At 46.7% G+C, this 21,496-nt stretch overlaps 1 protein-coding gene across 2 annotated transcripts in view; it reads left to right on the top strand.

The window, feature by feature from the left end:
* VAV1 (vav guanine nucleotide exchange factor 1) overlaps positions 1 to 21,496 on the top strand; it is a 59,700-nt gene that overhangs the window by 24,757 nt on the left and 13,447 nt on the right. For both annotated transcript variants that reach the window (XM_058537985.1, XM_058537984.1), the window contains exons 2-21: positions 8,425 to 8,541; positions 9,046 to 9,104; positions 9,223 to 9,291; positions 9,605 to 9,713; positions 9,808 to 9,903; positions 10,897 to 10,965; positions 11,148 to 11,251; positions 11,841 to 11,940; positions 12,685 to 12,780; positions 13,025 to 13,093; positions 13,409 to 13,495; positions 13,603 to 13,688; positions 14,179 to 14,311; positions 14,639 to 14,748; positions 15,455 to 15,556; positions 15,798 to 15,895; positions 15,981 to 16,003; positions 16,178 to 16,223; positions 18,538 to 18,674; positions 19,022 to 19,087. In XM_058537985.1, the coding sequence (XP_058393968.1) occupies positions 8,425 to 8,541; positions 9,046 to 9,104; positions 9,223 to 9,291; positions 9,605 to 9,713; positions 9,808 to 9,903; positions 10,897 to 10,965; positions 11,148 to 11,251; positions 11,841 to 11,940; positions 12,685 to 12,780; positions 13,025 to 13,093; positions 13,409 to 13,495; positions 13,603 to 13,688; positions 14,179 to 14,311; positions 14,639 to 14,748; positions 15,455 to 15,556; positions 15,798 to 15,895; positions 15,981 to 16,003; positions 16,178 to 16,223; positions 18,538 to 18,674; positions 19,022 to 19,087 (1,776 nt within the window). The remainder of the gene's footprint in view (positions 1 to 8,424; positions 8,542 to 9,045; positions 9,105 to 9,222; positions 9,292 to 9,604; positions 9,714 to 9,807; positions 9,904 to 10,896; positions 10,966 to 11,147; positions 11,252 to 11,840; positions 11,941 to 12,684; positions 12,781 to 13,024; positions 13,094 to 13,408; positions 13,496 to 13,602; positions 13,689 to 14,178; positions 14,312 to 14,638; positions 14,749 to 15,454; positions 15,557 to 15,797; positions 15,896 to 15,980; positions 16,004 to 16,177; positions 16,224 to 18,537; positions 18,675 to 19,021; positions 19,088 to 21,496) is intronic.

Here is a 21,496-nt window from a genome sequence, read left to right as displayed (position 1 = left end):
CCACTTCTTGGCTATAGTGAATAATGCTGCAGTGAACACAGGGGTGCATAAGCCTCTTTGGATTGTTGATTTCAGGTTCATTGGATAGATTCCCAGTAGTGGGATGGCTGGGTCATAGGGCATCTCTATTTTTAATTCTTTGAGGAATCTCCATACCATTTTCCATAGAGGCTGCACTAGTTTGCATTCCCACCAGCTGTGTATGAGGGTTCCTGTTTCTCCACATCCTCTCCAACACTTGTTGTTTTTGTCTTGGTGATTATGGCCATTCTAACGGGCGTGAGGTGATATCTTAGTGTTGTTTTGCTTTGCATTTCCCTGATGATTAGTGATGTTGAACATCTTTTCATGTGCCTATTGGCCATCTGTATATCTTCTTTGGAGAAGTGTCTGTTCATTTCCTCTGCCCATTTTTTGATCAGGTTTGATTTTTTGTTGTTCAGTTGTGTGAGTTCTTTATATATTATGGAGATCAACCCCTTGTCAGATGTATGTTTTGCAAATATTCTCTCCCAGCTCGTGGGTTGTCTGTTCATCTTGATTCGGTTTTGTTTGTCTTATAGAAGCTCTTTAATCTGATAAAGTCTCACTTGTTTATTTTTTCTTTAGTTTCCCTAGTCTGGGTAGGCATGTCATCCGAAAAGATTCCTTTATGATATTCAATATTATGTTTTTGAAATTTATCCTCGTCTATGTATGTGGCTTTAGTTAATCCTTTTGTAATGCTGTGTAGTATTCCACTGTGTGAAATTACCACAATTCATTTATTCATTCTACCCTTCATGGATATTTGAGTTGCTTCCAGTTCAGGGCTTGTAATAGTTAGCTATTGCTGTGTAACAAATTACTCCAAGACTTAGGAGGAAATAAATATTTATTATCTCATAAAATTTCTAAGGGTTAAGAATCTGGGAACAGCTTAGCTAAGTGGATCTGGTACAGATCTCTCATGAGGTTCATTCAAGATGTTGGTCTGGGCTGACATCATCAGGAGTTGAGATGGAAGATTAGTTTCCAAGATGCTTATTTATATGGCTGTTGGCAGGAGACCTCAGTTCCTTGCCATGAGGACCTCTCCATAGAGCTGCTGGCAACATGTCTTCATCCAGGGTAGGGACAGAGAGGCCACACTGCCTTTATGAACAAGCTTCCATCTTATTCTATTCATTAGAAGCAAGTCACAGTCCTGCCCACACTCAACTGGAGGCAATTATGCAGCGATGTGAATACCAGGAGGTGGAGATCACTGGGCCATCTTTAAAGTTGGCTACAGTGGGATCCTTACAAACATTCTTGTTCTGGGCATTCTTGTACACATCTCTTGGTGCATATTCAAGTTTTCCTAATGATTTAAATCTAGAGATTTTGGGGTCAGAAGGCAGTAATGCCAAACTGTTTTTCAAAGTTTTTAAACCAATTCACACTCCAAGGAGTAGTATATAAGAGTTTCTGGGACCTTGCCTCCTTGCCAATACTTAGTATTTGCCTGCCTTTAAAAATTGTGCGTATCTCGTGGGTGGGAATTAGTATTTTGTGATTTTAATTCATATTTCTTTGATAACTACTCATGTTGACAGTCTCATCACGGGTTTTGGGGCATTTGTAATTCCACTTCAGTGAAATGCCTGTTCACATCTTGCCAATTTTCTGGTTAAATTGTTTGTCTTTTTCTTATTGAATCATTAGGAATTCTTTATATATTTTGGATACAAATGTGTAGCAAATATCTATTTTCACTTTGTGGCTTGTCTTTTTTACTCCCTTCATGATGCTTTTTGATGAATAGTACTTTATTTTCTTGTAGTCAAATCTTCTCCTTTACAATTTGGGCTTTTTGTTTATTGTTTCAAAATCAGTCAGAATTCGAAGGTCATACAGATATTCTCCTAAATTGTCTTCTAAAAGTCTTGCCTTTAGCATTTAAGTCTTTAAATCATCTGGAATTGATTTTGAGTAGGACATAAGGTAGGAATGTGATTTAAAATTCTTTTGCCCTTATGGATAACCAGTTGGACCACCCATGATTATAAAATAGTACCTCTTTTTACTATGCATCTGCAATACCTGCTCAGTTATAAAACACATCTTCATATATGTGTGGTTCATTTCTGAGCCTTTTATTATGGTTTATTTGTTTTTACTCCTATATTAATTATCTATTGCCAAATAACAAATTATCCCAAAACTTAATAGTGTAAAGCAACCTTTTATTATGCTCATGAATTATTTGGCTCAAGAATTCTTAAATGGCTTGGCTGGGCTTTTCTCATTTGGGGTTTCTGGTGAGGTTGCAGTCAGACATCAGCTGGGGCTGCAATCATCTGAAGACTCGACTGGGGCTGGAGGACCCAATTCCTAGGTGGTTCAGTCATATGGAACCTCTGTTCCTCTCCAAAAGACTGACTGAGGGGCCTCACAATATGACAGCTGGCGAGCAATTCAAGAGGTTAAAGTGGAAGCTGAGTTGCATTTTATTACTTAGCCTTGAAAAATCAGATATTATTACTTCTACCCTACTCTATTAGTCACACAGGTTCAATGTGAGAGGGGATTACAAAAAGGGCATGAATACTGGAATCCATGGACCATTGGGTGCCATCTTGGAGGCTAACTACTATGATTACATTGTCTTAATTACTGTAGATTTATGATAAGTCTTGATATCTGGTCGGACTATTACTCCCAATTGATTTTTTCCTCTATCAGATTGTCTTGACTCTTTGTGACTTTGTGCTTTTCCATACAAATTTTAGGATTCATGTGTCAAGTTAACTGGAAAACCATTTGGAGATTTTAACTGAAATTGCATTGAATCTGTAGCTCAATTTTGGGGAGAATGAAAATTTTAAAAATATTGAGTCTTTCTAGATAAGAATTAATATATCTTTCACTCTATTTATGTAGATCTTTCAATAACATTTTCTAATTTTCTCTATAAAGGATTTGCACTTCTTTTGGTTAGATTTGTTAGATATCACTGGCTTTTTAATTAATTTGTTTGTTTAACATTTTTAAAGGTATGGTAAATGGCATCCTGTTTAAATCGAAGTCCAATTTTCATACAGTGAAATGCTCAGTTCTTCAGTTCACCGTTCAATCAGTTCTAGCAAATGTGTACCCTTGTGCAACCTACACCCTTATCAAGACACAAAACCGTTCCATCGCTTGTGGGCTTTCTGAGTCAATCTCCACCACTCCCCGCCCCAGAAGCAACCACTGATCTGATTTCTATGACCATAGGTTAGTTTTGCTTATTCTAGGATTTCACAAATGTCCTCTTCTTTAAAATATAACATTTTCTGATTGATTGTTGCTGATGCACCAACACACAGTAAACTTCGTATATTGATTTTGTATCCAGTAACATTTCTCAATTATTTTATTAATTCTAGTTATTTATCTGTATATTCTTTTGGGCTTTCTGTGCTGACAATCATATCCTCTGCAAAAATGACCATTGTATTTCTTTCTTTTCTTTTATTTCTTTGTCTTGTCTTGTAGTGCAGGCTGAGATCTTTGATACATTGTTGAGCAGAAATGGTAACAGCAGGCACCCTTGGCTTTGTTCTGATTTCAATGGGACTTTTTTCAGCATCTTACTATTAAGGATAATGTTTTGCTTTTCATTTAAAACAAAGGTTTAAGGCTTTTTGAAGATGCTTTTTATCAGGTTACAGAAGTTCCTTTCCATTCCTGCTTTGCCAAGAGGTTTTTTCCCCCCCCCCTCTTTCTCTTTCTTTTATCAAGAATGGATGTTGAATTGCTACTATGTCTTTTACTGTTTCTAACTGTTGCTAATCTCTTTTTGACAGAGAGAGAATAGGCCTTGGGCAGGCCACAGGATCCAGTTAGAATTTAATAACGCTGTTGACATCATATTTATTTCACACTGGCTTCTGTTTATAGCAAACCATCCTAGTTTCCTTTGATAGTAGAATGTAAAGTTCTCTTCTTAAATACATTGATTTATGTTAAGGGTAATTTAACGTCCATGTTCCATGTATAATGGGTTAGGTAGATGGTGGATGTGGCAATAATTGAGAAGAAGACACAATCTGAAGATGGAATTGTGAAATACACAGATACAATGAACCCTGTGTATTGAGTTGATTCATATATGCAGCTATGTCATGGTGTTCGAAGTCACCCTGCCTGAATTTGCATCCTAGCTGGCGGTCTCTGGCTCAGTTCCTTATCTGTAAAATTAAGATAATAATAGTAATTACCTTGCAGGATTGTTGCAAGGATTCCATGATATATATATACATAGGGGGGGAGAGAGAGAGAGAGAGAGAGAGAGAGAGAGAGAGAGAGAGAGAGAGAGTCAAGCTCATACAAGCAGACAGCAGAATGGTGGTTACCAGGGGCTGGGGGATGGGGGAAATAGGGAGATGTTGGTCAAAGGGTACAAAGTTGCGGTTTTGTAGCATGAATCAGTCTAGAGATCTAATGTACACACGTGATGACTAGACGATGACACTATATTGAATGCTGGAAATATGCTAAGAGAGTAGATTTCAGGTACACTCATCACACACAAAAATGATGACTATATGAGGAGAAGATATGTTAATTAGCTTGACTATTAGTGAAATGACTATATAGTGAAATAACTATAGTAATCATTTCACTATGAATATATATCAAGTCATCACACAGTATACCTTAAATATATACAATATTTTAAAATATATATATATAAATTAAAAAATAGAGAGAGAGTACTGAGAATTGAGTGCATGGCGGGCTCTCACGCGAGGCGATGTGATGAAGCTGTGGTCAGGAAAGTCTGCCCTAGATTCTCACCACCCTGGAATTAAATGTCACCTCTTCCACGGGCTTACTCCTGCTGTTAATAATCTTGGGCAGCTTTCTTTCCCTCTCTGAGCCTGCTTCCTCATAGATAAAATGGGCATTAAAAACTCCCAGGGTTGTCATGAGAATGGAATAAATCTGAGTGCCCAACCACGTATAGGAGGCATTCCAAAAATGCAAACATTGGTATTGTAGAATCACAGAGTAGGGCTTAGCAAGTACATGGGAATCACGTGGAGAGCTTGTTTAAAATGCAGATTTCCAGGGGCCGGCCCAGCGGCGTAGCGGTTAGGGTCACGTGCTCTGCTTTGGTGGCCCGGGGTTCGCCAATTCGGATCCCAGGTGTGGACCTACTCATCGCTCATCAAGCCATGCTGTGGCAGGCATCCCACATATAAAGTAGAGGAAGATGGACACAGATGTTAGCTCAGAGATAATCTTCCTCACCAAAAAAAAAAAAAAAAGGCAGATTTCCAGTTTGCATCGCCATTCATCCATTTAGCAAAGATTTATCCAGGGCCTATTACTATTGGAGATGATGGACATCCGCCAAGGAGCAAAGCGATGGCCCTGTCCTCCTAAAACTGACATTTTATTTGGGGGAGATGAACAACAAAGAAAAGAAATGAAGCACAGTTAGAGGGAATAGAAAGTGCCAGAAGGGGGGAGTTGCGATTTTAAATAGCGTGATCAGAGGAGGCCTCATTGAGAAGGTGGCCTTTGTGCAAAGATCTGAAGGAGGTGGCAAGGAACCTTGTGTGCATTAGGGCGTATTAGCTTTCTTGGGCTGCCATAATAAAGTTCTGTAGCCTGGGGGGGGGTGCTGCTGAAATAAGAGAAGTTTATTCTCTCACAGTTCTGGAGGCTGGAAGTCTGAGATCAAGGTGTCAGCAGGGTTGGTTTCTTCTGAGGCCTCTCTCCTTGGCTTGTAGAGGGCCGTCTTCTCCTGTGTCCTCACGTGGTCTTCCCTCTGTTTGTGTCTGTGTCCTAATCTCTTCTTCTTATAAGGACACCAGTCATATTGGATTAGGGCCCACCCTAAAGACCTCATTTGACCTTAATCTTACCTCTTTAAAGACCTTATCTCCAAATACAGGCACACTTTGAGGTCCTGGGAGTTAGGGCTTCAGCATATGAATTTGGGGGTAGGGGACACAATTCAGTCTGTAACACAGGGAAAAGTGCATTCCAAGAGGAGTGAACAGCTAGTGCAAAGGCCCGGGGGCATAACTGTGCCTCATGTTCTGGAGGAACAGCGAGGAGGCCCATGTGGCTGGAGGAGAGTGAGCGAAGGGGAGAGAGGGAAGAGGGGAGGGCAGGGAGGGGCCGGGGCAGGTCATGCATGGCCCGGGGGCCACAGAGAGGACTTGGGCTTCTATCCCCCCAGGGAGGTGATATCCCTGGAGGGCTGTGGGCAAAGGAGGGATGGGAACCTGACTCAGGTGCTCACAGACTGAGTAGGTATGAGGGTAAGGACCTGCAAGATGCATATTTTCTACTGAGATATAATTAATATACCTGAGATATAATTAATAATCGCCATTTTGGGCCAGACCTGTGGCCTGGTGGTTAAGTTTGATGTGCTCCACTTTGGTGGCCCGAGTTCATTTCCTGGGCGTGGACCTACACCACTCGTCTGTCAGTGGCCATGCTGTGGGGGCAGCTCACATATAAAAAGAGGAAGATTGGCAACAGATGTTAGCTCAGGGCCAATCTTCCTCAGCAAAAAACACCCCCCAAAACATCACCATTTTAAAGTGTATAATTCAGTGGTTTTTATATATTCACAAAATTGTGCAACCATCACCACTACCTAATTCTGGAACATTCTTATCATCCCCAAAAGAAACCCTGTCCCCATTAGCAGTCATTCCCCATTCCTCCTCCCCAGCCCCTGGTAACCGCTAATCCACTTTCTGTCTCTATGGATTTGCCTATTCTGGACATTTCTTATAAACAGAATCATACAATATATGGTCTTTTGTGACTGGCTTCTTTCACTCGGCATCATGTTTTCAAGGTTTATCCATGTTGCGGTGTGAAACAGTTCTCTATTCCTTTTTATGGCTGAGTAATATTCCGTTGTATGGATTTGCCTATTCTGGACGTTTCATATGAATGCAATCATACAATAAGTGGCTTTGGAAGATGCAATTTAACCAGCTTTCATGACGAATCTGCTTCAGGAATCTCAGTCCACAGCAACATCATTGAGAGTCCTGGAGGCCATGGAGGTTGGTTAGAATTTAGAATCTGAGGGACCTTGGAGAGAGCTGAGCCCCTTGGGATGTCTGGATGAGCCAATACTGGGCAGGTGCAGGGATGTGAGGGCTTGTTTATACCAGAACTAAATACCCCCAAAGCCACAGTGACATCCTGTATGTCTGACAGCTGCATCAGTTAAATCTTTTGGTTGCAAGTCACAGCAACTCAACCCCAACTGGCTTAAACAAAAAAGGCATGTATTGGCTCATGAAATGGAAAAGTTCATGGGTATTTCATATAAGTGGAATCATACAACACGTGAACTTTTGTGTCTGGTTTCTTTCACCAAGCATCATGTTTTTGAGGGCCGTCCACTTTGTGGCATGTATCAGTGCTTTTCCCCTTTTAATGGCTGAATAATATTCCACTGTCTGGATATACCTCATTTTGTTTATTCAATATCTGTTGACGGACATAGGTAAGTCCATAGAGACAGAAAGCAGACTGGTGGTTGCCACAGAGAAGGCAGGAAAGTGGGGGAATGGAAAGTGACTGCTTAATGTACACGGTTTCCTTTTGGGGTGATAAAAGTGTCTTGGAACTAGATAGAGATGATGGTTGCACAACATTGTGAATGTATTAAATGCCACTGAATTGTACACTTTAAAATGGTTAATAAATTTTTTATTGTGGTAAAATACACATAATATTTATCACTTTATATAAATAAAATGATATAAATATAAATAAAAATTTATAAAATATATGAATAATGTATAAATAAAATGAGAATGTTTATCATTTTAACCATTTGGAAGTGTACAATTCAGTGGGAGTAAATACATTCACAATGTTGTGTAACCATTACCACTATCTCTATCCAAAACTTTTTCATCATCACCAACTGAAACTCTATCCCCATTAAACACTAATTCCCCACCCCCCTCCCCCAGCCTTTGGCCCCCACCATCTACTTTCTGTCGCTATGAATTTGATTGCTCTAGGGACCTCCTATGAGTGGAATCACACAGTGTTTTTCCTTCTGTGTCTGGCTTATTTCACTAAGCATCATGTTTTCAAGGTCCATCCATGTCACAGCATAAATCAAAATTTCATTCCTTTTTAATGGCTGAATAATATTCCACTGCATGTATAGACCACATTTTATTATCAGCTAATGGTTAGTTTTAAGTTACACGAATTTTACTTCAATAAAAAACATTGAGGGGTAGATCTGGCTTCAGGTACTGCTTGATCTTTATCAGAACACAGTGTGGTTTACTGAGAGGGGGGCTGTGCCTTTTTTCCCCTTCTGTGGCAGTCCCCAAGTCAGACTGTCCAGGGCTTAGCTTCTCCTCTGTCCTGTTAGGTACCCTCCACCCTTATCTCTTTCTCTCTCCACAGTTCCTGTGCCTTAAGAATATCCGCACCTTCTTGTCGACCTGCTGTGAGAAGTTTGGCCTCAAGCGGAGTGAACTCTTTGAGGCCTTTGACCTCTTCGATGTGCAGGATTTCGGGAAGGTGAGCTGGGGCCGAGCTGCCCGTGAGCTGGGCACACAGAGCTGGAATACTGGATTTCAATCCATTTCCATGAATGTCTACACCGGGAAAGCAAAGGGCTGCCAGAGGAAGGACAGACGAGTCAGCCCGGGCCATACAGCAGGTGCAAAGAGCATGGCTTGGGACACGTGGAAGCATGGCTTGAGTCTCACTTCCTGTGTGACCTCAGATGTGTGGCCATGCCTCTCTGAGCCCTAGGTCCCCGCTCTGTAACATAGGAATAATATCATTCTATTCTCTCTGAGTGGTTGTGAGGTTTAAGTAGAACAAGGAGATCAAGTGGTGGGTGCCCAGTTAAGGGAACGCTGACACGGGGGATGCAAAGGTGGAGAAAATCCTGAATTAGGCTCCCAGGGGCGTGGGGTCTCACCTCAAGATCTAGCCTCAGGTGCTTGGAGTCCCCGGTTGTGTTCTGGCGTGGGGGTGGGCAAGGGGCTCGCTGAGCAGCCACACACCTTGTCACAGGTCATCTACACCCTGTCCGCTCTGTCCTGGACTCCGATTGCGCAGAACAAGGGGATCATGTGAGTAACCATCTGAGCCGACCGCTGTGGACCCATTCGGCCCCAATCCTCCTCCTCCTTGAAGCCCCCTCCCCACTGGGCCCCCCGCCTCTGGCTTACACCATCCTGGCTCCCCCAGGCCCTTCCCCACTGAGGAGGAGAGTATGGGTGATGAAGACATCTACAATGGCCTGTCCGACCAGATCGAGTGAGTGTCTGGGACCACGGCCCTGCCCTGGGGGTCTGAGGGGGACATGGCCTTACCCTGGGGAGACTGAGTGGGACATGGCCCTGTCTCTGGGGTTTGAGGGGACACGGCCATGCCATGGGGGGTCTGCGGGGACATGGCCCTACCCTGGGGGAACTGAGGGGGGCATGGCCCTGTTCTGGGGGGTCTGAGAAGGACATGACCCTGCCCTGGGGGTCCGAGGGGACACGGCTTTGGGCTGGAAGGGGGGTCGGGGGTGTTCCCCGGCCTGGGGGCCCCGGTGGCTGACACTGGCTGACTCTGGCTCCCACAGCGACACAGTGGAGGAAGATGAGGACCTGTACGACTGCGTGGAGAACGAGGAGGCCGAGGGCGACGAAATCTACGAGGACCTCATGCGCTCGGAGCCGGTGCCTATGCCGGTGAGTGGGGTGGAGGGCCGGGCCTGGGCGGGCGCATGCGCCCGGGGCAGCCCCTGGCCCCCCCGCAACACCACCCTCTCCTCCCCGCTCTCAGCCCAAGATGACGGAGTATGACAAGCGGTGCTGCTGCCTGCGGGAGATCCAGCAGACGGAGGAGAAGTACACGGACACGCTGGGCTCCATCCAACAGGTGCGGTGCTCCGACTCAGCCCCTGCCAGGCGCATGCGCGGGAGCTGGGCGCGCAGGTGCGCAGCCACCTGTGTCGCCGCCTCCAGGGCACGTGAGAGACCTCACCTGTCCCAAGCAGGCCTGAGGAGCTTCCCTGTCCCCATTGCTTTGTCTTTCTTCGTCCCTGGTTTTCCCTGTCATTCGCCCTGTGTCCTTATCTTGTCTCTCTCTTTATCTGTCTCTTTTTCTGCTTCATCTGGCTATGTTTCTCTCCTGATGTGTCTCTTTATCCCTGTCTATATCTTTCCCTGTGTCCTCATCTCTGTCTGTCTCTCTGACTTTCTATTCTCTCTATCCTTTCGCTATTTTAAACAGCTTTATTGAGATTTAATTACTATACCATACAATTCACCCATTTAACATACACAATTCGATGGCTTTTGGTATATTCACGAGGTTGTGCAGCTGTCACCACTGTTTAATTTTAACACATTTTCATCATCCCCCCAAGAAGCCTTATACCCCTTCGCCATCACCCTCTAAGCTCACATCCTCCCCCAGCCCATGGCAACCACTAATCTACTTTCTGTCTCTACGGATTTGCCTGTTCTGGACATTTCACATCAATGGAATCACATGCTATGTGGCCTTTTATGTCTGGCTTCTCTCACTGAGCATCATGTATTCAGGTTCATCCACGGTGTAGCATGTGTCAGGGCTTCACTCCTTTTCATGGCTGAATAATATTCCAGTGAGTGGATGGACCACATTGTGTTTATCCATTCATCCATTGATGGACGTTTGGGTTGTTTCCACTGTTTGGCTATTATGAATAATTCTGCCATGAACAGTCATGTACAGGTTTTTTTGTGGACATTCTCCATCTATCTCTCTCTCTTGGTCTCTCTATTTCTATTTGTCTTTTTCTGTCTCTGTCTCCTTGTCCCTGTCTCTCTGGGACTGGGCTGGAGGGAGGGGTCTCACCTTCTTCATCCTTCTCTCCCTTCCCCACAGCACTTCATGAAGCCCCTGCAACGGTTCCTTAAACCTCAAGACATCGAGATCATCTTCATCAACATCGAGGTGAGCCTGCCAATGCCCAGCCCTCCTGGACCTCTGTCCAGTGGGGACAGTCTGCTGGCCCCACTTGTCCCTCGAGTGTGGGAGCTGGGAGAGGAACATAGGGCGGGTGGATAAGCCTTGTCTTGCCTGGCCTCCTGAGCCCCCATGCTCCAGCCCCAGCCCTCATCCCTCTCTCCGAGTAGGACTTGCTTCGCGTGCACACCCACTTCCTAAGGGACATGAAGGAAGCCCTGGCCACCCCCAACGCGCCCACCCTCTACCAAGTCTTCATCAAATACAAGGAGAGGTAAGACCTAGCTGGCCAGCCTGCAGCCCTGGAGGTCACCCTGCCCTGTCCAGGCTGGGCCTGTGGGTGAACTTGCGTCGGAGACCACTAGGCTGGGAGGGCTTTTCCTTGTATGCTCCTGGGCAAGAGGCTGCCCACCTCTGATTTAATTCCCAGCTCTGCCTCTTGCGAGCTGTATGGCACTGGGAAGTCGCTTAACCTCTCTGTGCTTCTGCTGCCACATTTATAAAATCATTGTGGTACAGGAATGTATCTCCTGGGGTTGTAGTGAGGACTGAATAAATTGATGCTTAAAGTGCTTAGCACAGGGCCTGGCACACAGTAGGTGCTCAATAAGTGTTTGTTCAATAAATGAATATTGAGCAGAGATGATACGCCAGGTGCTGTGCTAAGAGTTTCTGGTGCATTATCTCATTTAATGCTACAATAACCTCGTGTGGGTGGTGCCATCGTTATGCCCATTTTACAGATGGGGAGACTGAGGCTCAGCGTCACCCAGCTGGGAAGAGGCAGGGCTGGGACTGACACCCAGATCTCCCCGACCTTGGTGCCAGCCACCATTACCTGGCCTCCTGTCCTCTTCCCGCAGGTTCCTCATCTACGGCCGCTACTGCAGCCAGGTGGAGTCGGCCAGCAAACACCTGGACCGCGTGGCCACAGCCCGGGAGGATGTGCAGATGAAGCTGGAGGTGGGGGCTGGGCCACATCTGGGGGGCTCTCCCACTTCCTCCCAGGCCCTGGGGGCAGTCAGGAGGAGACTGAATTGGAGAGGGTGCCACTTTCTGCTGCAGCCCAGTCAGGGGTCTGCCTGCTGAAGTTTTGGGGAGGGAGGCACCAAGCAGCTGGCGGCGGTGGGGGTGGGGCGTGGGAATGGAGCCGGAGGAGATGGGCCAGAGCACTGAGCCTGACTCCAGCTGAACCCCGACTCTGGGCTGAGCCCTAACACCAGGCTGAGGTCCTGTGATCCCAAACTGAACCCCAGCCCCAGGCTGAGCCCCAACCCTGGCTGCGCCCCAAGTCTGGGCTGAGCTCCAACTTCACACTGAGCCCTGATCCCACTCAAGCGCTGATCCAGGGTTAAGCCCAATCGTGGACTGAACCCCAGCCTGGACCCATATGTCTAGTGCAAGCACAGACCGGGCAGGGATGATGAGGATCCACCTGTGTGTGCGTACATCCAGCCTCTTTGGTCTCCATGGTGGGAATGCTCCAGACCCGGCCCTCTCCCTCTGTCCAGCCCCACACAACACGTGGAATCCTGGGCCTCGACCTGGGCAGCGTTTGCCGGTCTTCCAGCTGGGTGTTAAACCGCCCCTCACCCCACTGCATCCTTCCTGCCTTGTTTCCACCTGGGGAGATCTGAGGCTTCAGGTTCTAGGAAATCTGCACCTGCCACCACTTCATCTTCCTGACTTGGTTCTCTGGTCCCCCAGGAGTGTTCTCAGCGGGCGAACAATGGGAGGTTCACCTTGCGGGACCTGCTGATGGTGCCCATGCAACGGGTGCTGAAGTACCACCTCCTCCTCCAGGTGCACAAGTGGGGGCCCCTCGGCCTGGGCTTGGCGTGGCTACCTCTCTGTGTCACAGGAGTGGGGGCGGGGCTGTCTTCTGGGGGCTGGGCTCTAGGACACTCTGGGTGGGTCATTCTGGCCCTGCCCCAGCCTCCAGGGACAGAAAGAGGAGGAAGGAGGAGCTGGTGGGCCAGGCTTATTTAGAAGGTCCCCCAGGAGGAGCAGGCAGCCCAGGTGACATCTGTCTCCTTGGGTCACGCAGGAGCTGGTAAAACACACACAGGACACGGTGGACAAGGAGAACCTGCGGCTGGCCCTGGATGCCATGAGGGTGAGTGGGGCACGGGGGTGATGGTCACACGCAGGGGTGATGTCACACACAGGCACATGCACATTCCAGGCAGTGCTGCGCAGTGCCATGCAGGCCCACGGTCACACCCACGGGCATCACCCCCCGCCTCCGGCCCCCTCGGCCACACCCTTCTATGAGGAGTGAGTTATCCGCAGCATCCCCCTTGGGGACAGTGACATGCTGTGACACCCTCTCTATGCCTCCTGCCGGCCCTTAGTGGGGGCGGACCCCCTATCCCCGGCCAGGTAGAGGATTGGGCCTGGTGGCCCAGGCTCACCCCTGTCCCACCCCCAGGACCTGGCGCAGTGCGTGAACGAGGTCAAGCGAGACAACGAGACGCTGCGGCAGATCACCAACTTCCAGCTGTCCATCGAGAACCTGGTGAGGGGGAGGGGCAGGGAGGGCCAGGGGTGTGGCCACGTGGGGAGGGGAGGGTGTTTGGTCTCCTCTTTGGTGGCCCCTTGCCAGACCCCCTGCCTGCTGTGTAGGACCAGTCTCTAGCCCACTACGGCCGGCCCAAGATCGACGGGGAGCTCAAGATCACGTCGGTGGAGCGGCGCTCCAAGATGGACAGGTGGGCAGAGCCAGCAGGGATCTGGGGCCCAGCCTGGGCAGGGGCGGGGCCAGGCTCCTAGATAGGCAGGTGGGCAGGGCCAACAGTCTGGGGTGGAGCCTGGGCAGGGGCGGGGCCCAGGCTCCAAGATAGGCAGGTGGGCAGGGCCAACAGTCTGGGGTGGAGCCTGGGCAGGGGCGGGGCCAGGCTCCTAGATAGGCAGGTGGGCGGGGCCAACAGTCTGGGGTGGAGCCTGGGCAGGGGCGGGGCCAGGCTCCTAGATAGGCAGGTGGGCGGGACCAACACGTCTGGGGTGGAGCCTGGGCAGGGGCGGGGCCCAGGCTCCAAGATAGGCAGGTGGGCGGGGCCAAGTTGGCCACAGAGGAGGGGAAGGGCAGGAGTTCTAGATGGACAGCAGGGCGTGGCCAGGAAGGTGGAGGGGATCAGGCAGAGAGCTGATGGGGACTGTTGGGAGGAGCCAGACACAGACACCTGACCCAGCTGCTCCCAGGTATGCCTTCCTGCTCGACAAAGCTCTGCTCATCTGCAAGCGCCGAGGGGACTCCTACGACCTCAAGGACTTTGTGAACCTGCACAGCTTCCAAGTTCGAGACGACTCCTCCGGAGACCGGGACAACAAGAAGGTGGGGCTCTGAGGCCAGAACTGGGGAACGCAATGCTGGGGAGCCCCAATGCAATTTGAGGCTCTCCACTTGGCTTTTGGAATGTGTTTGTGTGTGTGTGTTTCAGACCTGAGTGTGTATATGTGTGTGTTTGATTTTAGGTTTGTGGATGTGTGTTTAGTTTTCCTGGGCAGCCCTGTACGAGCGAACCCATGCCCTTTCTGGGGGCTAGGAGGCTGTTATTGGCCTGATCCTTTTCTCCCTACAGGGATAGGGGTCGGGGGGGGGGGGTGTGGTCCCACCCTCTGCAGGGTGAGTGCCTTCATTCTGAACCCTGCTTCCCTGCAGTGGACTCACATGTTTCTCCTGATCGAGGACCAAGGTGCTCAGGGCTATGAGCTGTTCTTCAAGACACGGGAACTGAAAAAAAAGTGGATGGAGCAGTTCGAGATGGCCCTGTGAGACCCCTTCCTCCTCCTTCTTTCTGTCCTCAGAGGACTCTGTCACGTGGGTGCAGGGGTGGGAAGCAATTCTGTGCTCTAGTCTCACCTCTCTGCCTGGACATTCTGTGGGACCACTCTGAACTTTAGTCTCATCATCTGGGAAGCGTGAGGGACAGGCTTTTAAGGCTGTCTGCATCCCCAGAATGCCAAGGTTCTGTCTAAGCTTCAGCCACCAGCCTGGAGCTCCTTCCTCCTCCTCTTCCTCCTCCTCCTCCTTCTTGAGTTGAAATTCACATAACTAAAAATTAGCCATTTTAAAGTGTACAATTCAACGGCATTTAGCACATTCAGAGTGTTGTGCAACCACCACCTCTATCTAGTTCCAAAACAGTCTCATACCCCCCAAGAGGAGGCCCTGCATTCATGAAGCAGTCACTCCCCATTGCCCAACTCCCAGCCCCTGGCAACCACTTATCTGCTTTCTATCTCCACCCATGTTCATAGCAGCACTATTCACAATAGCCAAAAGCTGGCAACAACCAAAATGTCCATCAATGGAGGGATGGAGAAACACAATATGGTATATCCATGCAATGGAATAGTATTCAGCCACAAAAAGGAATGAAGTCCTGATGCCTCTAAGTTGCAGCGTGTATTGGTATTTCACTCCTTTTTATGGCTGAATACTATTCCATTGCATGCAATTATCTTCCCTCTCCAGCTCCAACATCTACCCTGAGAACGCCACTGCCAATGGGCATGACTTCCAGATGTATTCCTTTGAGGAGACAACATCCTGCAAAGCTTGCCAGATGCTGCTGAGGTGAGAGTCTGGGAGGATGAGCCTGTGTCCTCGTGTTGGTCAGCACTTCCTCTTTAGAGGGGCTCCCCTGGCTGTCAGTCTGCTGAGTTGGGAGGTGGGAGGCTCTCCTTTGATTTTCAGTGTCTCCATCTCTCTCCTTCTCTAAAGAGAACCCAAGGGGACCCTTCACGTTGTTGGCAAAATGATTGGCTGTGTCCCTTCAACATCTCTGACTCTCCTTTGTCTCCCTTCTGCATTCCAGAGGCACCTTCTATCAGGGCTACCGCTGTCATCGGTGCCGGGCACCTGCACACAAGGAGTGTCTGGGGAGGGTCCCTCCATGTGGCCGACATGGGCAAGGTACCAGTGGAAGAGAGGGTGGGAGATGGGCTTGGTTCTGCATGGGGCATTTCCCATCCTAACTATTTCCTTCTCTCTCCCATAGATTCTTCAGGAACTATGAAGAAGGTAAGATCCCCATACCTCTTTCTGTGTATGAAAAATCATGATGGGTCATGAGGAAGAAGACTCAGGAGACCCCAGCAGTGGCCATGGCCCTGTGCCAGATGCTCACATGGGGGCTGAGGAGCCCCCAGGCTGGGCATAGATAGCCATTTTTGCTTTCTTGGTCTCTCCCTCCAGGACAAACTGCATCGCCGAGCTCAGGACAAAAAGAGGAACGAGCTGGGTGAGTCGTCAGGGGGCGCTGTGAAGGGCAGAAGGAAATCTGGTCCTTGCCTCCGTGATGCTGGCCCAGGGACAGGTCTCAACGATTATATGAACAACCACATAAAGTCCTGCTTATAAAGCTGTGATCCATTTGTTCCAGTCCTAGAAACTCACAAGGAATTTAAAAATAACAGACTCAAATTCTTTACTTGCTTTGCTCAAACACTGTGAAGGGCATGCATGGAGCACAGCAATCCTGGTTCAGATCCTTTTTCTCTTCTGTGTGCTTTTCTTTTTCCTCTATCCACCAACTCTCTTTTTTTTTTTTTTTCACTTGCTGACAAACCCCTGAGTAGTCTCAGCCAGCCAGGTACACTTCTGAGAGTTCTCTTCATTCCCTCTCCTCTTGATTCTGCATCACAAAATCTTACAATATGGTGGTTGCAGCAAAGTGTCCTCCACCTGGAGGATGGGAGAGCGGAAGATACAGCTTGGCTGAGCCAGAATTCTTTTTAGCCCGATGTCAGGGGAACAGGCTGGATTCCTTCATATGTTAGTGAGTTTTGTGGAATCACAGCTTTGATGGGTGACTTTTATTCAGCATCTACTGTCTATATCCTCTGGGGCAAATGGTGACTAAAACAGTTGTGCACCTCGCCCTCCCAAAGCTTCCAGGCAGTAGTCGGAGACAGACTTTGGTTAAGGCATTACAGTTGGAAGTGGAGGGTTTTCTGAAGCATAAAACTGGGGAACCTGATGAATCTGAGTGTTCAGGGAAGGCTTCTCAGAGGAGGAGACATTTAAGTGGACACTTGAAGGATGAGGAGGAGTGGGACAGGTGAGGAGGAGGGCAGGAGTGTTCCAGGCAGAGGGAACAGTATGTGCAAAGGCTAGGAAGTAGGAGGGCAGGGCAATATGAAAGAAATGAGAACACTTTGGTGTGGCTGGGAGAAATCACCTCTTTGCTCATAGTTATACAGAGTCGGTGTAAAGACTCAGATTTCATATCTATCTATCTACCTATCTATATTGATAGATAGGTATCTATAGATAGATAGATATAGATATACCAGATTTATTTGCAATAGTCAAAAATTAGCAACAACTCAAATGTTCTCAATAGGAGGAATATATATATAATATTTATATATAATATAATAATAATGTATAATCAGCTTTATACAAAAATGTATATATCAGCTTTATTTGTCAAAAACTAGAAACAGCCCAAATGTCCTCAATAGGAAGAAATATATATGAGTGTATGTGTGTGTATGTATCCATTATGTATGTATATATTTAAACATATCCTATATATATGTACATATATATGCTTTACTTATCATATATATATATCGTACACACACTTATACATATCCATTATATATATATACACACACACTTTTTATTGAGTATGACTGTAGATTGCATAAAGTGAATAAATCTTAAGTGTACGGCTCTATGAATTTCTACCCACGTAAGCAACACTCAGTTCAATGTATAGAACATATCCATCACTCTAGAACTGGACTATCCAATATAAAATAAAAATAATTAAAATTAAATAATCTTAAAAATTCTTTTACTCGGTCGCACTAGTGACATTTCAAGTGCTCAATAGCCACCTCTGGCTAATGGCTACGATATCGAACAGCACGTATTATCGAGCACTTCCATCATCACAGAAAATTTTATTGGATAGCACTGCTGATCATGCACTGCTAGTCAGTCCCCACCTACCTCCCAGAGGGAACTACTGTCTGACCTCTATCTCCATAGATTAATTTTGCCTGTTCTTGAACTTCATAAAAATGAAATCATACGGTATGCACTCTTACCACATCTGGCTTCTTTTATTCAGCATAATGTTGGCGAGATTCATTGATGGGGTTGCCTGTAGCAGTAGCTTGTTCGTTTTCATTGCTTTATAGTATTCCATCGTATGATTTTTTTTTATCATGTCGTGTTCATCCATCTTATTGAGGAGATTTGGTTTGTTGCCAGATTTTGGCTACTGTGAATAAAGTGCTGTGAACATTCTTGTCTATGACTTTTGGTGGACATGTGTTTTCATTTCTCTTGGGCGTATATACTGGAGTGGAATTTCTGGGTCACAAGGTAGATGTCTATTTAGCTTTAGTAGATACTGCCAAACAGTTTTCCAAAGTGGATTCCCACCAGCAATGTAGGAGCGTTCTAGTTGCTCCATATCCTTGCCACCACTTAGTATTGTCAGACTTTTTAATTTTCGCCATCCTGGTGGGTGGCAAGACTCAAGTTTGAAAATCCTTGACTACCAACCATGCTGTGTCACCATCTTCCCTCCCCTCCAGGCCTGCCCAAGATGGAGGTGTGTCAGGAGTACTATGGGCTTCCTCCACCCCCTGGAGCCTTTGGATCTTTTCTACGGCTCAACCCTGGAGACATCGTGGAGCTCACCAAGGCTGAGGCTGAACACAACTGGTGGGAGGTACAGGCTGGGCTGTGGGAGTGATGGAGAAGGACTTGAGTGTGGGGTCATGGGTGTAGGTGACCTCAGGAAGTGGGGTCATGGCCCCACTGGACTCCAGCAAGAGAAGGCTGCTCTGGAGGAGGCACCTGGAGAGGGTGGTGTAGACAGGAATTTCTGGGGTTGGTGTGGCTCTTCTGAGCTGGCTGTATTCCCAGGAAGTTGATACTGGCTGGTCCCTCTCGGGGTCATCCAGGCCATAGAGAGATAAATGGACGGGCAGAGTGGCCGTTGGGTAGAATGATGGATACACACACACGCTCACAGATGCCTGTAACCCATCATGTCTTTTCTTCCTGACTTTTTAGGGCAGGAATACAGCTACGAATGAAGTTGGCTGGTTTCCCTGTAACAGAGTCAAGCCCTATGTGCATGTGAGTGCCTCAAGTCTGGACAGAGCCAGGGCAAGAGGGTCCTGTGAGGGCGGGCAACCTTGGGGAGACACTGCTAGAGATAGGGAGGGGGCTGTCCATCACAGAGGGTCATTCCCAAACTCAAGATTCTGCCTGCCTCACCATCTGAGCCCAGAATGGGAATGATGAGAATGATGACCAGTCCTTTCCTCCTTGATTCTTCTTGTATGAAGGTCCTTTTCTTCGTAGATGAGAAGGAGCAGGGGTCCAGAAGGCTGGCCAGCCCCTGGCTTCCTTGGGAGGCACTGAATGGGTTCCTGTGAGGTGTCATGTCCCCCATGCCTCCTTGCTTAGCTCCTGTGAACAGACCTGCCCACCGCTCTGCCCAGCCTGTCATTCTTCAGCTGTTCCCTCACTCTTTACAATGACTTCAGATCTTTCCCACTCTCCCAAACCTCAGCCATCTCTCTTCCTCCCTCCTTCACAGCGAATGACCCCAAAGCCTACTTCACAGCCCAAATAGGAGCCTGCAGAGGGAAACTCTCTCCTATTTTTGTTGCTTTAATTTTATATCATTTCAGAATTTCAGAGAAGTCTTGAGAATAATGCAAAGACCTCCGTATATCCTTTACCCAGATTCACCAGCCGTCAACATTTTATCCCGTTTGCTCTATCATTTGCTCTCTTTCTCTGCACATTTTATTTCATTTTTAAAATTTATATAATTTTTTTCCTGAGACATTTAAAAGTATCTTTACAGACATATCTTCCCTTCACCCCTAAATATTTTTTACAAGAACCTTCTCTTACATCACCATTGCATGATTTTAAAAAACATGAAATTCAACGTTGACCTTATACTATTATTTAATCCGTAGTCTATATTTAAATTTTACTAATTTTCCCCAAAATGTCTTTTAGAGATTTTTTTTTTGTCCTGGAGTTGTCCGCGTTTCTCCTGTGGAGATACATTATGAGTTTCCAACTCCACCGTTCCTTCCAAATTTATTAGCTGGTGTTCTACAGTAAGGAAGAGCTGTTTCTTCTAATCTATCTGTGTATGTATGTATCAATCAATCGTCTCTGTATCTATCTAACAATCATCTATATATCTACCTGTGTATCTATGTATCTGTATATGTTTGTTTGTATGTATCAGTCAATCAATGTATCTGTCTAACAATCATCTATGTATCTATCTGTGTATCTGTATCTATCAATCATCTATGTATCTATCTACCTATCAATCGTCTATGTATCTGATGATCATCTATGTATCTATCATCCATGAATCTATCTATGTATCTAAGTACCTATCTATCTATCATCTATGCATCTATGTATATAAGTATCTATCAATCATCTATGTATCTATCAATCATCTATGTATCTATGTGTCTAAGTACCTATCAATCAATCATCTATGTATGTATGTATGTATCTATCTATCTATGTGTCTAAGTATCTATCTATCTGTCTGTCTGTCTATCTATCTATCTATCTATCTCGGGAAATGCTTGTGGATGCCTATTTTAAAATCATCCCAGGGGCCAGCCTGGTGGCTCAAGCGGTTAAGTGTGCATGCTCCGCTGCGGTGGCTCGGGGTTCGCCGGTTCGGATCCCGGGCTCGGACCGACGCACAGCTTGTCAGGCCGTGCTGTGGCGGCGTCCCATATAAAGTGGAGGAAGATGGGCATGGATGTTAGCCCAGGGCCAGTCTTCCTCAGCAAAAAGAGGAGGATTGGCAGATGTTAGCTCAGAGCCGATCTCCCTCACAAAAGAAAAAAAAAAATCATCCCAGCCTTGGCCAAAAGGCGCCCCTTTAGGCTGGTTCTTCTGTCCCTTTGATATGTCTTCATCATTCTTTGAGCCCTACCTTATTTTCCAGCATAATATCAAACTTATCTTACATTTTCCCTGCTCCATTCTTGGAATCAACCATTTTCCCAGGGAGCCCTGGTCCTTTCAGTGCGACATGGCATTTAGAAGCCAAGATCTGGGCATCTCTCCAATTTCTGCTTCCAAATGTAACTGCCTCTTTAAATCCACACTTATTCTTGCCTCTGCTTCTCCCATCACCAGGAAGGCTCTCAGAAAACACAGAAAAAATGACAATTCTCCCCTCTATTTGAGGCTCCCCATCCTCTCAGCACCACTCATCTTACAAGATAATTACTATTATTTGTTTTTTATATGTCTGCCTAGAGTTTCTTAATGCACGTACAAATAGATAAAAATATGGATTTATATTCCCTGATGGTTTACTCAAAAGGTTCAATACTCACTATTTTGCAGCTTGCTTTTTTCTCCTACTTAACGTATCTTAGGATCTTTGCATATCACTATACATAGAACATTGCATTCTTTTTTCTCCCTTTTTAAAAAGTTGAGGTGAAATTTGTACAACATAACCTTAAGCATTGTAAAGTG

This window comes from Diceros bicornis, unplaced genomic scaffold (genome assembly GCF_020826845.1).
Source record: "Diceros bicornis minor isolate mBicDic1 unplaced genomic scaffold, mDicBic1.mat.cur scaffold_73_ctg1, whole genome shotgun sequence".
Taxonomy (NCBI): Eukaryota; Metazoa; Chordata; class Mammalia; order Perissodactyla; family Rhinocerotidae; genus Diceros; species Diceros bicornis.
This window is presented reverse-complemented; position numbering and strand designations above follow the sequence as displayed.